General features: G+C 40.9%; 1 protein-coding gene across 1 annotated transcript in view; it reads left to right on the top strand.

The window, feature by feature from the left end:
• The window catches only part of LOC129700602 (neuroblast differentiation-associated protein AHNAK-like), a 53,129-nt gene that overhangs the window by 17,334 nt on the left and 18,678 nt on the right, over positions 1-17,117 (top strand). Inside the window, 3 exon segments of the mRNA XM_055641221.1 lie at positions 605-774; positions 3,657-7,742; positions 7,744-17,117. Coding sequence (XP_055497196.1) covers positions 605-774; positions 3,657-7,742; positions 7,744-17,117 — 13,630 coding nt within the window.

Here is a 17,117-nt window from a genome sequence, read left to right as displayed (position 1 = left end):
CCTTATACAATTATGTTGAAAAGTGGCCCTTTTTGATTTTTGCCCTGGTTTTGTCTGCCTGCCACCTTTACTTTCACCTTGCTACCTATTTCTTCTACCCTCATTTTACACCCTTCGGTCTCTACGCTCACACATTTAAGAAACCCTTTCCCTTTACCTCATCTTTGAACAGTGCCACAGGATAAATTACATCTTTCTGAATACACAGGAAGTGACAGGCTAAGGTCCCAGAGCATCTCGGACAATGCAGTAATCCATTAGTATTGTGTTTTTGGTTGTAATTATGTAATCATTTCCAGGAAAAGGCTTGAACATCCCATCTGGAGGCAAGACGGTTAATAATGATACCTTAACTAAGTGTTAGCTTGGTTATTAGACCAGCAAAACAGAACAATACTGTTATTAGACATTTCTACCACCTGCAAAACAGAATAATACTTTAACACCTTCAGAGACCACAATACAGCTCACATTCATCTTGTCCACAACAGTATGTTTAGTTATAACATTTACTATACTTTAATATAGATAGCTAAGATACTGAAAACCTTTGATTAATTTATTACCTTATTAACAATCAAATTTATGATTTTGTTTTTATCAGGTGATCAACTTATCAGTGCTACAATTTATTTTGATAATGTCAAATATGAAGATGCACTCAAGATTTTACAGTACTCAGAGCCATATAAAATGCAATACTGCCTAAAAAGAACAATACCTGGTACTGCAGAATCAGTCGAAGTTGAAGGAAAAGGAATAAAGCCTAATGCGGTAGGTTTACTTTCTGCAACGTCAAACATTCACAATGGATATAGATAATAATATTTTCTTAGAAACTTACTTTCATCAATGCAATGAAGAATATTTTGCTAGTGAAAATTGTATTGCAGGAAAGAAAAGACACAGAGAGGAAGGAAATATGAAATAGGTGTGCATACAACACATTCACAATGAAAACTGGATCATATAATTTCCATTCTCCCACGTATACTTCATTGGTTATTTATCTTCATGATAATCAATGGGATTTTGAATGGATTGAATGGATGATTCAGGTTCAGAATTCTAGATAGCAGAATAAAGTCTCAAGCATTACAGATCTATGTAATATTGGGCCCTTTGGCCCACAATGTCTATGCCAATTCAATTCTATGTTCCTGAAAATGAGAGAAACAAGTGAGGACACCAAAGGCAGCAACCAGTGCAGGAGAGTATAATAGTTTGAATTGGGTTAAAGTATTAGTGCCAGGGGTTATGGAATGAACACAGGAGAATGGGGTTAAGAGAGAAAGATAGATCAGCTATGATCGAATGATGGAGTAGACTTGATGCGCCTAACTATGGACCCCATGAACTTATTAAAGGTAGAGATAAGGATGTAAATGAACTGGTGGTAGTTGCTAAAGGGAAGGATAAAAAGCTAGCATCTGAGAATTTGAAAGCACTAATATGTTAAGGCTCGAGTCAAGAGTGTTCAAATGTACACTGGGAACAGAGCAATGACATTCTTACTTGCTGCAGCTTTATAGATAAATTAATGCACAACACAACAAATAAATATACAATAAAAAGAATGCAGTAAATCACCAGTAATGACTAGGTAATCAGACTGTAACAGGGCAGACTGAAGTACAGAGTGCAACCTATGCAAAGTCATAGTAGTTTGTTGCTGATGTATGAATATGATTACAGTTGTACATTGTGGTTCAAGAGCCCAAGTGTTGAAGAGAAGAAGCTGTTCTTGAACTTGAAGGTCACAGTTCTTAAGCTCCTGTCCTTCTTCCCGATGGTAACAGGAAGATGAGAGTGCAGCCAGGCTAGTGTGTGTCTTTGACAATATTAAAAGACTTTGTGAGGCAATGCTTCCTGTGGATACTTTCAATGGTGGGGAAGTCAATACTCATAATGATAATGTCTACCACTTTCTGCAGCCTTCTTTATTCTTGGGCACTTGACTTACTGAACTACCCCATGATATTACTAGTATGCATCTGTAGCATTTGATAGCATTTTCAGCAACATGTCGAATCTCCTAAAATCTTCTGAAGAAATAGAGACATTGATGAGCTTTCTTTGTACTAGGCTGAAGTCAGATCTTCAGAGATGTGCATGCCTAGCAAAATTCAAGCTATTGACTCTCGACTACAGACCTGCTGATGAAGTCATGGATCTTCAGCTTTCCCTTCCAGAAGTCAATAATCAATCTTTGGTCTTGTAAATGTTAAAACGTTAATTGCTTTCCTGCATCCACTGTTAATCTAAAAAAACAAAGTGCTGGAGTAACTCAGCGGAGTAACTGAAGTCAGAAGAAAGGTCCTGAACCCGAAAAGTTGCCTTTCCATGTCCTCCGGACCTGCTGCCTGATCTGCTGAATTACTCCAGCACTTTGTGTTTATGTTTTGTACACCAACATCTGCAGTTCCTTTTGGCTCCACTGTTGACCTGTTGTGGTCATGGGTGAATTGGACAGGTCATTGCTACGGCATGAGTTGACATGCATCATTACCAGTCTTGCAGAGTACTTCATGACAACGGATCAAAAGACAATCAGTCAGTAATCATTGAGACATGTCACTTGTATTCATATTCCTTTAAAGAAGGTTGTGGTCTCGGCCCATAGCTGTGCTAAATGGCTTAATGGAAAATGTCCTCCTCCCACAAGGTGTAGTTTTATCATTACTTTTCACCCTGCACCAACATTATATTTGGTATGCTACACCTATAATCAAATTACAATTCATGCAAAATTAATGTCTACAGCGTGCGCAGGAGAAGCACTTAAAATGGCATTAAAATAAGAAGTTATTGCCTTAAAGGCAATGATTTGGTATCCATGCTGATTCTTGGATTAAAAGTGCCATTTTATGAAGAAAGACTGAGAAGAAAAGGGTTCAACTCAACAAGTGTTTGGAAGAACAAGACTTGAGATAATTGGAATTTATAAGATTCTGGAGGGAGTTGAGAAGGTTAATGCCAAGAGAGAATTATTCACGTTAGATGTTTCTGAAACTAGGGGGCACATTCTCAAGGCAATATATTGATCATTAAGTCTGTGATAAGGAGGAATGTCTTCTCAGCGGGTTGTGAGTTTATTAATTTTTCCATTCCATAGAACAATGGATCCTACGTCATTAAATATATTGAAGGCTAAGACAGATTTTTTAGTTTATCGGGGAAATCGAGGGTATGGGTTTGGGTAGGAAGATCAAATCCAGGCAAAGGGTCTGAACAATCTTGATTGTACTGAATGCCAATGCAAGCTCAAGGATATTTTTCGCCTACTCCTGTTCCTAAACTCTTGTTTCTTTTCCCGGTGTTCTTGAAAACTCTGTGTTCAACAATGCTAGACAAGTCATTAAAAATACCATAAAGGTCTTATGATGCACAAAATAAGCATTACAATCTTGTGAGATAGATTGAAGATGCTTCTTTGTTACCGGCTGGTTAAAAGGTTTAGCCCATATACTTATGGACATCTTTAGTCATTTTAAAGTGCCAGAGCTATAAATATGTTGTATAACTCTAGCCTTATAAATACTGTAAGCTGTTTCACGTTCAGTACTTTTACAGTGGATACTTGTGTCTGTTTGTCTCTTCAGCTGGATTTATCCCTCACAAAAAGATAGAAAATAACGGTCCATTTCTTCTCTTAGGGAGCCGAGGAAGACTTTTTTATGAAACTCTATGCAAGTAAATCAAATACAAGAGGTATATCTGATGAATGTAATGCTGAAGAAACACCACTCATTCAAGAAACCACTCAGAAGGGGAAGACAAAGAAGGCTGAAGTATCCGAAGCCAGCTTTATCTGTCCCAAGTTTTCAAGTTTCAAAAAGTCAAAGTCACACAAACTCAACAGGTCTCAAAGCTTAACAGAACCAGAACAACGTGATCAATATGACATGACCTCAACATGCACAGATATTGAAAACCCTCAAAAAAGGAAAAAAAACAAAAGAAAAATAAAACTACCACATATTGGTACAAGTGATATAAACATGGGGAAACAAGAAACTTCTGAAGATGTAAAGCAAGACATTTTGATGGGAATCAAGGATTGTGTTGCTGTGGAACAAGACACATTGCAAATAAATACAGATAGTACACCACAAAGATCAAAGGAAACTATGATGATAACTACAAATCAAAGTGCCCAAATGCTGGATAAACAAAGTGAACAAACGGAATGCGACAATATTAGCATTGAATCCAATGTCAAAATGCCAAAACTGAAAATAGCTAAATTTGTGCTTCCAGGACCAATTCTTACAACACAACATATTGCCACCAAAATACTAGAGGAAAGAGCACATTCTAAATCAATGCCAGGGGATATGTCAAAAAAAGAACCTAACATTACAGATGTAAAGACAGATTTTATGTTACCATTACCAAAGAAGCATGATGAAGATATGGACAAGCAAGCAGCAGATATTTCTATTCAATCATTTGAAACAGAAAACAAAAAAAAGAATAATGAGAGGCAACAGAAAATAAAGCAATCAAAAATCACCAAACCCAAAGATAAAATCTCTGGCACTGAATCCAAGTCTTCTACAATTGCAATTGATGTCAGTCTAATGAAATTTGATGTTTCACAAACAAGCAAAGATCTTGCTGTGACAACTACAGAGGTAATAACAGGGCCAAGCACAATGGAGAGTGAGCAGATGAGTGGCCTAGAGGAACAAACCATTATTCGAAATGGGAAGACAGGAACAAAGAAACTTGATGGTGCAATTTCACTTGACGGTGCCACTAATCAAGATAACATCAGAGATGGAGGACTCACGGCAAAAGGCCAAGAATGTGTTACAAGTTCAAAACAGTTTGGAGCAACACCAATTAAACAAACAAAGAAAGGAAGCAAAATACAAAAATCAAAAAGTAAAAAGGCCAACGTTGAAATTTCACTCGCAAAAACGAATGTAGATTTGACATTATCAGGAGCGATAAAACCAGGCAAGTTGCAAGCTGAATTTCATGCTGGGGCCAAAGATGTGGGGGGTCTTGAAGCAAGTCTTAAAAGAACTCAGATTGAAAAGACATCAATAGATATTGCACTGCCAAAGGTAGAACTTAAAAGTGATATTGATGCAGACGTGTCAAAGCCTGAACTTGATTTTGCAGCAGAAGACATCGCAATGAACGTCAAAGCTCCCGCAATAGATGTAGATTTAGACTCAGTCGACCATAAGATGAAAGGCCAGGACAGTAAATTAAAAATGCCATTATTTGGAGTTTCTCTTCCCAAATTAACAGGGCCGAAGTTTGGAATTTCTGGTCCTGATATAAAGGCTCAAAAAATGAGCATTGATGCCAACGTGCCCAAACTTGATTTTTCTCTTCCAAAAGCTGATGCAGATGTGGAATTATCAGATGTAAAACCTGGCGAGTTAGAAGCTGAAATCCGAGCGATTACAATAGATGTTGAAGGTCCTGAAGCAAGTATTAAAATACCAGAGATTACAATGCCATCAATTGATCGTGCATTCCCAAACGTGGAAGGAAAATTTGATATTGATGCAGGACTGTCGAAGCCTGTTGTAGCACCAGATCTCTCAATGGACATCAAGGCTCCAGATGCTGGCCTCAATGCACCAACAACAGATTTAGTTTTAGACACAGCTGTACTTAAGGTGAAAGGCCAGGACAGTAAGTTCAAAATACCATCAATGAATATGCCATCATTTGCAGTTACTCTTCCCAAATTCAAAGGGCCCGATGTGGATGTAGGACTGAAAAAAGCAGATGTGGACATTTCACTCACAAAGCCTGACATGATAGTAAAGGGCAAAATGCCTGATGTGGGTGCTCCAGAGTGTGAAATTGCCATTGACACGTTGGACGTGGGCATGAAAGGCAAGGGAGGGAAAATGAAACTTCCCAAATTTCAAGGGCCAAAATTTAAAGGGTCACAGTTTGGAATTTCTAGTCCTGATATAAAGGCTCCAAAAATGAGCATTGATGTCAACCTGCCCAAACTGGATATTTCTCTTCCAAAAGCTGATGCAGAAGTGAAGTTTCCAGAAGGAGAAATAAAACCAGGCAAGTTGGAAGTTGAATTCCTTGCTGGTACCGTTGATGTGGAAGGTCCTGAAGCAAGTATTAAAATACCAGAGATTACAAAGCCATCAATGGATACCACAGTGCCAAAGGTGGAAGGTAAATTTGATGCTGATAAAGGGGTGTTGAATCCTGAACTTGCTGTTGCAGCACACGATCTCTCAATGGACATCAATGCTCCAGCTATTGACATCCATGCACCAACAATAGATGTAGATTTAGACTCAACTGACCTGAAGGTGAAAGACCACGACAGAAAGTTCAAAATGCCATCAATGAAAATGCCATCAATGAAAATGCCAAGATTTGGAGTTTCTCTTCCTAAATTCAAAGGTCCAGATGTTGATGTAGGACTGAAAAAAACAGATGTGGACGTTTCACTCACAATGCCTGACGTGGAAGTAAAGGGTAAAATTCCTGATGCGGGTGCTCCAGAGTATGAAGTTGACATTGACATCGATGACAAGGGAGGGAAAATGAAACTTCCCAAAGTTAAAGGGCCAAAATTTGGAATTTCTGGTCCTGATATAAAAGCTCCCAAAATGGGCATTGATGTCAACCTGCCCAAACTTGATATTTCTCTTCCAAAAGCTGATGCAGAAGTTAAGTTACCAGAAGGAGGAATAAAACCAGGCAAGTTGGAAGTTGAATGCTCTGCTGGTACTCTCGATGTGGAACGTCCTGATGCAAGTATTAAAATACCAGAGATTACAATGCCATCAATAGAGCGTGCAGCGCCAAACGTGGAAGGAAAATTTGATATTGATGCAGGTCTGTCGAAACCTGAATTTGATGTTGCAGCACCAGATTTCTCAATGGACATCAAGGCTCCAGATACTGGCTTCCGTGCACCAAAGATAGATGTGGTGCTGGGCTCAACTGACCTCAAGATCAAAGGCCAGGACAGTATGATCAAGATGCCATCAATGAAAATGCCATCATTAGCAGTATCCCTTCCCAAATTCAAAGGTCCAGATGTGAATGTTGGACTAGAAAAAACAGACGTGGACATTTCACTTACCAAGCCTGACGTTGAAGTACAGGGCAAAATGCCTAATGTGGGTGCTCTCAAGTGTGAAGTTGCCATTGACACATCGGACGTGGACATGAAAGGCAAGGGAGGGAAAATGAAACTTCCCAAATTTCAAGGGCCAAAATTTGGAATTTCTGGTCCTGATATAAAGGCTCCAAAAATGAGCATTGATGTCAACCTGCCCAAGCTGGATATTTCTCTTCCAAAAGCTGATGCAGAAGTGAAGTTTCCAGAAGGAGAAATAAAACCAGGCAAGTTGGAAGTTGAATTCCTTGCTGGCAGCGTTGATGTGGAAGGTCCTGAAGCAAGTATTAAAATACCAGAGATTACAAAGCCATCAATGGATACCACAGTGCCAAAGGTGGAAGGTAAATTTGATGCTGATAAAGGGGTGTTGAACCCTGAACTTGCTGTTGCAGCACACGATCTCTCAATGGACATCAATGCTCCAGCTATTGACATCCATGCACCAACAATAGATGTAGATTTAGACTCAACTGACCTGAAGGTGAAAGACCACGACAGAAAGTTCAAAATGCCATCAATGAAAATGCCATCAATGAAAATGCCAAGATTTGGAGTTTCTCTTCCTAAATTCAAAGGTCTAGATGTTGATGTAGGACTGAAAAAAAAAAACAGATGTGGACGTTTCACTCACAATGCCTGACGTGGAAGTAAAGGGTAAAATTCCTGATGCGGGTGCTCCAGAGTATGAAGTTGACATTGACATCGATGACAAGGGAGGGAAAATGAAACTTCCCAAAGTTAAAGGGCCAAAATTTGGAATTTCTGGTCCTGATATAAAAGCTCCCAAAATGGGCATTGATGTCAACCTGCCCAAACTTGATATTTCTCTTCCAAAAGCTGATGCAGAAGTTAAGTTACCAGAAGGAGGAATAAAACCAGGCAAGTTGGAAGTTGAATGCTCTGCTGGTACTCTCGATGTGGAACGTCCTGATGCAAGTATTAAAATACCAGAGATTACAATGCCATCAATAGAGCGTGCAGCGCCAAACGTGGAAGGAAAATTTGATATTGATGCAGGTCTGTCGAAACCTGAATTTGATGTTGCAGCACCAGATTTCTCAATGGACATCAAGGCTCCAGATACTGGCTTCCGTGCACCAAAGATAGATGTGGTGCTGGGCTCAACTGACCTCAAGATCAAAGGCCAGGACAGTATGATCAAGATGCCATCAATGAAAATGCCATCATTAGCAGTATCCCTTCCCAAATTCAAAGGTCCAGATGTGAATGTTGGACTAGAAAAAACAGACGTGGACATTTCACTTACCAAGCCTGACGTTGAAGTACAGGGCAAAATGCCTAATGTGGGTGCTCTCAAGTGTGAAGTTGCCATTGACACATCGGACGTGGACATGAAAGGCAAGGGAGGGAAAATGAAACTTCCCAAATTTCAAGGGCCAAAATTTGGAATTTCTGGTCCTGATATAAAGGCTCCAAAAATGAGCATTGATGTCAACCTGCCCAAGCTGGATATTTCTCTTCCAAAAGCTGATGCAGAAGTTAAGTTTCCAGAAGGAGAAATAAAACCAGGCAAGTTGGAAGTTGAATTCCTTGCTGGCAGCGTTGATGTGGAAGGTCCTGAAGCAAGTATTAAAATACCAGAGATTACAAAGCCATCAATGGATACCACAGTGCCAAAGGTGGAAGGTAAATTTGATGCTGATAAAGGGGTGTTGAATCCTGAACTTGCTGTTGCAGCACACGATCTCTCAATGGACATCAATGCTCCAGCTATTGACATCCATGCACCAACAATAGATGTAGATTTAGACTCAACTGACCTGAAGGTGAAAGACCACGACAGAAAGTTCAAAATGCCATCAATGAAAATGCCATCAATGAAAATGCCAAGATTTGGAGTTTCTCTTCCTAAATTCAAAGGTCCAGATGTTGATGTAGGACTGAAAAAAACAGATGTGGACGTTTCACTCACAATGCCTGACGTGGAAGTAAAGGGTAAAATTCCTGATGCGGGTGCTCCAGAGTATGAAGTTGACATTGACATCGATGACAAGGGAGGGAAAATGAAACTTCCCAAAGTTAAAGGGCCAAAATTTGGAATTTCTGGTCCTGATATAAAAGCTCCCAAAATGGGCATTGATGTCAACCTGCCCAAACTTGATATTTCTCTTCCAAAAGCTGATGCAGAAGTTAAGTTACCAGAAGGAGGAATAAAACCAGGCAAGTTGGAAGTTGAATGCTCTGCTGGTACTCTCGATGTGGAACGTCCTGATGCAAGTATTAAAATACCAGAGATTACAATGCCATCAATAGAGCGTGCAGCGCCAAACGTGGAAGGAAAATTTGATATTGATGCAGGTCTGTCGAAACCTGAATTTGATGTTGCAGCACCAGATTTCTCAATGGACATCAAGGCTCCAGATACTGGCTTCCGTGCACCAAAGATAGATGTGGTGCTGGGCTCAACTGACCTCAAGATCAAAGGCCAGGACAGTATGATCAAGATGCCATCAATGAAAATGCCATCATTAGCAGTATCCCTTCCCAAATTCAAAGGTCCAGATGTGAATGTTGGACTAGAAAAAACAGACGTGGACATTTCACTTACCAAGCCTGACGTTGAAGTACAGGGCAAAATGCCTAATGTGGGTGCTCTCAAGTGTGAAGTTGCCATTGACACATCGAACGTGGACATGAAAGGCAAGGGAGGGAAAATGAAACTTCCCAAATTTCAAGGGCCAAAATTTGGAATTTCTGGTCCTGATATAAAGGCTCCAAAAATGAGCATTGATGTCAACCTGCCCAAGCTGGATATTTCTCTTCCAAAAGCTGATGCAGAAGTTAAGTTTCCAGAAGGAGAAATAAAACCAGGCAAGATCGAAGTTGAATTCCTTGCTGGCAGCGTTGATGTGGAAGGTCCTGAAGCAAGCATTAAAATACCAGAGATTACAAAGCCATCAATGGATACCACAGTGCCAAAGGTGGAAGGTAAATTTGATGCTGATAAAGGGGTGTTGAATCCTGAACTTGCTGTTGCAGCACACGATCTCTCAATGGACATCAATGCTCCAGCTATTGACATCCATGCACCAACAATAGATGTAGATTTAGACTCAACTGACCTGAAGGTGAAAGACCACGACAGAAAGTTCAAAATGCCATCAATGAAAATGCCATCAATGAAAATGCCAAGATTTGGAGTTTCTCTTCCTAAATTCAAAGGTCCAGATGTTGATGTAGGACTGAAAAAAACAGATGTGGACGTTTCACTCACAATGCCTGACGTGGAAGTAAAGGGTAAAATTCCTGATGCGGGTGCTCCAGAGTATGAAGTTGACATTGACATCGATGACAAGGGAGGGAAAATGAAACTTCCCAAAGTTAAAGGGCCAAAATTTGGAATTTCTGGTCCTGATATAAAAGCTCCCAAAATGGGCATTGATGTCAACCTGCCCAAACTTGATATTTCTCTTCCAAAAGCTGATGCAGAAGTTAAGTTACCAGAAGGAGGAATAAAACCAGGCAAGTTGGAAGTTGAATGCTCTGCTGGTACTCTCGATGTGGAACGTCCTGATGCAAGTATTAAAATACCAGAGATTACAATGCCATCAATAGAGCGTGCAGCGCCAAACGTGGAAGGAAAATTTGATATTGATGCAGGTCTGTCGAAACCTGAATTTGATGTTGCAGCACCAGATTTCTCAATGGACATCAAGGCTCCAGATACTGGCTTCCGTGCACCAAAGATAGATGTGGTGCTGGGCTCAACTGACCTCAAGATCAAAGGCCAGGACAGTATGATCAAGATGCCATCAATGAAAATGCCATCATTAGCAGTATCCCTTCCCAAATTCAAAGGTCCAGATGTGAATGTTGGACTAGAAAAAACAGACGTGGACATTTCACTTACCAAGCCTGACGTTGAAGTACAGGGCAAAATGCCTAATGTGGGTGCTCTCAAGTGTGAAGTTGCCATTGACACATCGGACGTGGACATGAAAGGCAAGGGAGGGAAAATGAAACTTCCCAAATTTCAAGGGCCAAAATTTGGAATTTCTGGTCCTGATATAAAGGCTCCAAAAATGAGCATTGATGTCAACCTGCCCAAGCTGGATATTTCTCTTCCAAAAGCTGATGCAGAAGTTAAGTTTCCAGAAGGAGAAATAAAACCAGGCAAGTTGGAAGTTGAATTCCTTGCTGGCAGCGTTGATGTGGAAGGTCCTGAAGCAAGTATTAAAATACCAGAGATTACAAAGCCATCAATGGATACCACAGTGCCAAAGGTGGAAGGTAAATTTGATGCTGATAAAGGGGTGTTGAATCCTGAACTTGCTGTTGCAGCACACGATCTCTCAATGGACATCAATGCTCCAGCTATTGACATCCATGCACCAACAATAGATGTAGATTTAGACTCAACTGACCTGAAGGTGAAAGACCACGACAGAAAGTTCAAAATGCCATCAATGAAAATGCCATCAATGAAAATGCCAAGATTTGGAGTTTCTCTTCCTAAATTCAAAGGTCCAGATGTTGATGTAGGACTGAAAAAAACAGATGTGGACGTTTCACTCACAATGCCTGACGTGGAAGTAAAGGGTAAAATTCCTGATGCGGGTGCTCCAGAGTATGAAGTTGACATTGACATCGATGACAAGGGAGGGAAAATGAAACTTCCCAAAGTTAAAGGGCCAAAATTTGGAATTTCTGGTCCTGATATAAAAGCTCCCAAAATGGGCATTGATGTCAACCTGCCCAAACTTGATATTTCTCTTCCAAAAGCTGATGCAGAAGTTAAGTTACCAGAAGGAGGAATAAAACCAGGCAAGTTGGAAGTTGAATGCTCTGCTGGTACTCTCGATGTGGAACGTCCTGATGCAAGTATTAAAATACCAGAGATTACAATGCCATCAATAGAGCGTGCAGCGCCAAACGTGGAAGGAAAATTTGATATTGATGCAGGTCTGTCGAAACCTGAATTTGATGTTGCAGCACCAGATTTCTCAATGGACATCAAGGCTCCAGATACTGGCTTCCGTGCACCAAAGATAGATGTGGTGCTGGGCTCAACTGACCTCAAGATCAAAGGCCAGGACAGTATGATCAAGATGCCATCAATGAAAATGCCATCATTAGCAGTATCCCTTCCCAAATTCAAAGGTCCAGATGTGAATGTTGGACTAGAAAAAACAGACGTGGACATTTCACTTACCAAGCCTGACGTTGAAGTACAGGGCAAAATGCCTAATGTGGGTGCTCTCAAGTGTGAAGTTGCCATTGACACATCGGACGTGGACATGAAAGGCAAGGGAGGGAAAATGAAACTTCCCAAATTTCAAGGGCCAAAATTTGGAATTTCTGGTCCTGATATAAAGGCTCCAAAAATGAGCATTGATGTCAACCTGCCCAAGCTGGATATTTCTCTTCCAAAAGCTGATGCAGAAGTGAAGTTTCCAGAAGGAGAAATAAAACCAGGCAAGATCGAAGTTGAATTCCTTGCTGGCAGCGTTGATGTGGAAGGTCCTGAAGCAAGTATTAAAATACCAGAGATTACAAAGCCATCAATGGATACCACAGTGCCAAAGGTGGAAGGTAAATTTGATGCTGATAAAGGGGTGTTGAATCCTGAACTTGCTGTTGCAGCACACGATCTCTCAATGGACATCAATGCTCCAGCTATTGACATCCATGCACCAACAATAGATGTAGATTTAGACTCAACTGACCTGAAGGTGAAAGACCACGACAGAAAGTTCAAAATGCCATCAATGAAAATGCCATCAATGAAAATGCCAAGATTTGGAGTTTCTCTTCCTAAATTCAAAGGTCCAGATGTTGATGTAGGACTGAAAAAAACAGATGTGGACGTTTCACTCACAATGCCTGACGTGGAAGTAAAGGGTAAAATTCCTGATGCGGGTGCTCCAGAGTATGAAGTTGACATTGACATCGATGACAAGGGAGGGAAAATGAAACTTCCCAAAGTTAAAGGGCCAAAATTTGGAATTTCTGGTCCTGATATAAAAGCTCCCAAAATGGGCATTGATGTCAACCTGCCCAAACTTGATATTTCTCTTCCAAAAGCTGATGCAGAAGTTAAGTTACCAGAAGGAGGAATAAAACCAGGCAAGTTGGAAGTTGAATGCTCTGCTGGTACTCTCGATGTGGAACGTCCTGATGCAAGTATTAAAATACCAGAGATTACAATGCCATCAATAGAGCGTGCAGCGCCAAACGTGGAAGGAAAATTTGATATTGATGCAGGTCTGTCGAAACCTGAATTTGATGTTGCAGCACCAGATTTCTCAATGGACATCAAGGCTCCAGATACTGGCTTCCGTGCACCAAAGATAGATGTGGTGCTGGGCTCAACTGACCTCAAGATCAAAGGCCAGGACAGTATGATCAAGATGCCATCAATGAAAATGCCATCATTAGCAGTATCCCTTCCCAAATTCAAAGGTCCAGATGTGAATGTTGGACTAGAAAAAACAGACGTGGACATTTCACTTACCAAGCCTGACGTTGAAGTACAGGGCAAAATGCCTAATGTGGGTGCTCTCAAGTGTGAAGTTGCCATTGACACATCGGACGTGGACATGAAAGGCAAGGGAGGGAAAATGAAACTTCCCAAATTTCAAGGGCCAAAATTTGGAATTTCTGGTCCTGATATAAAGGCTCCAAAAATGAGCATTGATGTCAACCTGCCCAAGCTGGATATTTCTCTTCCAAAAGCTGATGCAGAAGTGAAGTTTCCAGAAGGAGAAATAAAACCAGGCAAGTTGGAAGTTGAATTCCTTGCTGGCAGCGTTGATGTGGAAGGTCCTGAAGCAAGTATTAAAATACCAGAGATTACAAAGCCATCAATGGATACCACAGTGCCAAAGGTGGAAGGTAAATTTGATGCTGATAAAGGGGTGTTGAATCCTGAACTTGCTGTTGCAGCACACGATCTCTCAATGGACATCAATGCTCCAGCTATTGACATCCATGCACCAACAATAGATGTAGATTTAGACTCAACTGACCTGAAGGTGAAAGACCACGACAGAAAGTTCAAAATGCCATCAATGAAAATGCCATCAATGAAAATGCCAAGATTTGGAGTTTCTCTTCCTAAATTCAAAGGTCCAGATGTTGATGTAGGACTGAAAAAAACAGATGTGGACGTTTCACTCACAATGCCTGACGTGGAAGTAAAGGGTAAAATTCCTGATGCGGGTGCTCCAGAGTATGAAGTTGACATTGACATCGATGACAAGGGAGGGAAAATGAAACTTCCCAAAGTTAAAGGGCCAAAATTTGGAATTTCTGGTCCTGATATAAAAGCTCCCAAAATGGGCATTGATGTCAACCTGCCCAAACTTGATATTTCTCTTCCAAAAGCTGATGCAGAAGTTAAGTTACCAGAAGGAGGAATAAAACCAGGCAAGTTGGAAGTTGAATGCTCTGCTGGTACTCTCGATGTGGAACGTCCTGATGCAAGTATTAAAATACCAGAGATTACAATGCCATCAATAGAGCGTGCAGCGCCAAACGTGGAAGGAAAATTTGATATTGATGCAGGTCTGTCGAAACCTGAATTTGATGTTGCAGCACCAGATTTCTCAATGGACATCAAGGCTCCAGATACTGGCTTCCGTGCACCAAAGATAGATGTGGTGCTGGGCTCAACTGACCTCAAGATCAAAGGCCAGGACAGTATGATCAAGATGCCATCAATGAAAATGCCATCATTAGCAGTATCCCTTCCCAAATTCAAAGGTCCAGATGTGAATGTTGGACTAGAAAAAACAGACGTGGACATTTCACTTACCAAGCCTGACGTTGAAGTACAGGGCAAAATGCCTAATGTGGGTGCTCTCAAGTGTGAAGTTGCCATTGACACATCGGACGTGGACATGAAAGGCAAGGGAGGGAAAATGAAACTTCCCAAATTTCAAGGGCCAAAATTTGGAATTTCTGGTCCTGATATAAAGGCTCCAAAAATGAGCATTGATGTCAACCTGCCCAAGCTGGATATTTCTCTTCCAAAAGCTGATGCAGAAGTGAAGTTTCCAGAAGGAGAAATAAAACCAGGCAAGTTGGAAGTTGAATTCCTTGCTGGCAGCGTTGATGTGGAAGGTCCTGAAGCAAGTATTAAAATACCAGAGATTACAAAGCCATCAATGGATACCACAGTGCCAAAGGTGGAAGGTAAATTTGATGCTGATAAAGGGGTGTTGAATCCTGAACTTGCTGTTGCAGCACACGATCTCTCAATGGACATCAATGCTCCAGCTATTGACATCCATGCACCAACAATAGATGTAGATTTAGACTCAACTGACCTGAAGGTGAAAGACCACGACAGAAAGTTCAAAATGCCATCAATGAAAATGCCATCAATGAAAATGCCAAGATTTGGAGTTTCTCTTCCTAAATTCAAAGGTCCAGATGTTGATGTAGGACTGAAAAAAACAGATGTGGACGTTTCACTCACAATGCCTGACGTGGAAGTAAAGGGTAAAATTCCTGATGCGGGTGCTCCAGAGTATGAAGTTGACATTGACATCGATGACAAGGGAGGGAAAATGAAACTTCCCAAAGTTAAAGGGCCAAAATTTGGAATTTCTGGTCCTGATATAAAAGCTCCCAAAATGGGCATTGATGTCAACCTGCCCAAACTTGATATTTCTCTTCCAAAAGCTGATGCAGAAGTTAAGTTACCAGAAGGAGGAATAAAACCAGGCAAGTTGGAAGTTGAATGCTCTGCTGGTACTCTCGATGTGGAACGTCCTGATGCAAGTATTAAAATACCAGAGATTACAATGCCATCAATAGAGCGTGCAGCGCCAAACGTGGAAGGAAAATTTGATATTGATGCAGGTCTGTCGAAACCTGAATTTGATGTTGCAGCACCAGATTTCTCAATGGACATCAAGGCTCCAGATACTGGCTTCCGTGCACCAAAGATAGATGTGGTGCTGGGCTCAACTGACCTCAAGATCAAAGGCCAGGACAGTATGATCAAGATGCCATCAATGAAAATGCCATCATTAGCAGTATCCCTTCCCAAATTCAAAGGTCCAGATGTGAATGTTGGACTAGAAAAAACAGACGTGGACATTTCACTTACCAAGCCTGACGTTGAAGTACAGGGCAAAATGCCTAATGTGGGTGCTCTCAAGTGTGAAGTTGCCATTGACACATCGGACGTGGACATGAAAGGCAAGGGAGGGAAAATGAAACTTCCCAAATTTCAAGGGCCAAAATTTGGAATTTCTGGTCCTGATATAAAGGCTCCAAAAATGAGCATTGATGTCAACCTGCCCAAGCTGGATATTTCTCTTCCAAAAGCTGATGCAGAAGTGAAGTTTCCAGAAGGAGAAATAAAACCAGGCAAGTTTGAAGTTGAATTCCTTGCTGGTACCGTTGATGTGGAAGGTCCTGAAGCAAGTATTAAAATACCAGAGATTACAAAGCCATCAATGGATACCACAGTGCCAAAGGTGGAAGGTAAATTTGATGCTGATAAAGGGGTGTTGAATCCTGAACTTGCTGTTGCAGCACACGATCTCTCAATGGACATCAATGCTCCAGCTATTGACATCCATGCACCAACAATAGATGTAGATTTAGACTCAACTGACCTGAAGGTGAAAGACCACGACAGAAAGTTCAAAATGCCATCAATGAAAATGCCATCAATGAAAATGCCAAGATTTGGAGTTTCTCTTCCTAAATTCAAAGGTCCAGATGTTGATGTAGGACTGAAAAAAACAGATGTGGACGTTTCACTCACAATGCCTGACGTGGAAGTAAAGGGTAAAATTCCTGATGCGGGTGCTCCAGAGTATGAAGTTGACATTGACATCGATGACAAGGGAGGGAAAATGAAACTTCCCAAAGTTAAAGGGCCAAAATTTGGAATTTCTGGTCCTGATATAAAAGCTCCCAAAATGGGCATTGATGTCAACCTGCCCAAACTTGATATTTCTCTTCCAAAAGCTGATGCAGAAGTTAAGTTACCAGAAGGAGGAATAAA

Source organism: Leucoraja erinacea, chromosome 9 (genome assembly GCF_028641065.1).
Source record: "Leucoraja erinacea ecotype New England chromosome 9, Leri_hhj_1, whole genome shotgun sequence".
In the NCBI taxonomy this organism is placed as follows: domain Eukaryota; kingdom Metazoa; phylum Chordata; class Chondrichthyes; order Rajiformes; family Rajidae; genus Leucoraja; species Leucoraja erinaceus.
Note: the sequence above shows the minus strand (reverse complement) of the source record. Positions and strands in the feature narration are given on the sequence as shown.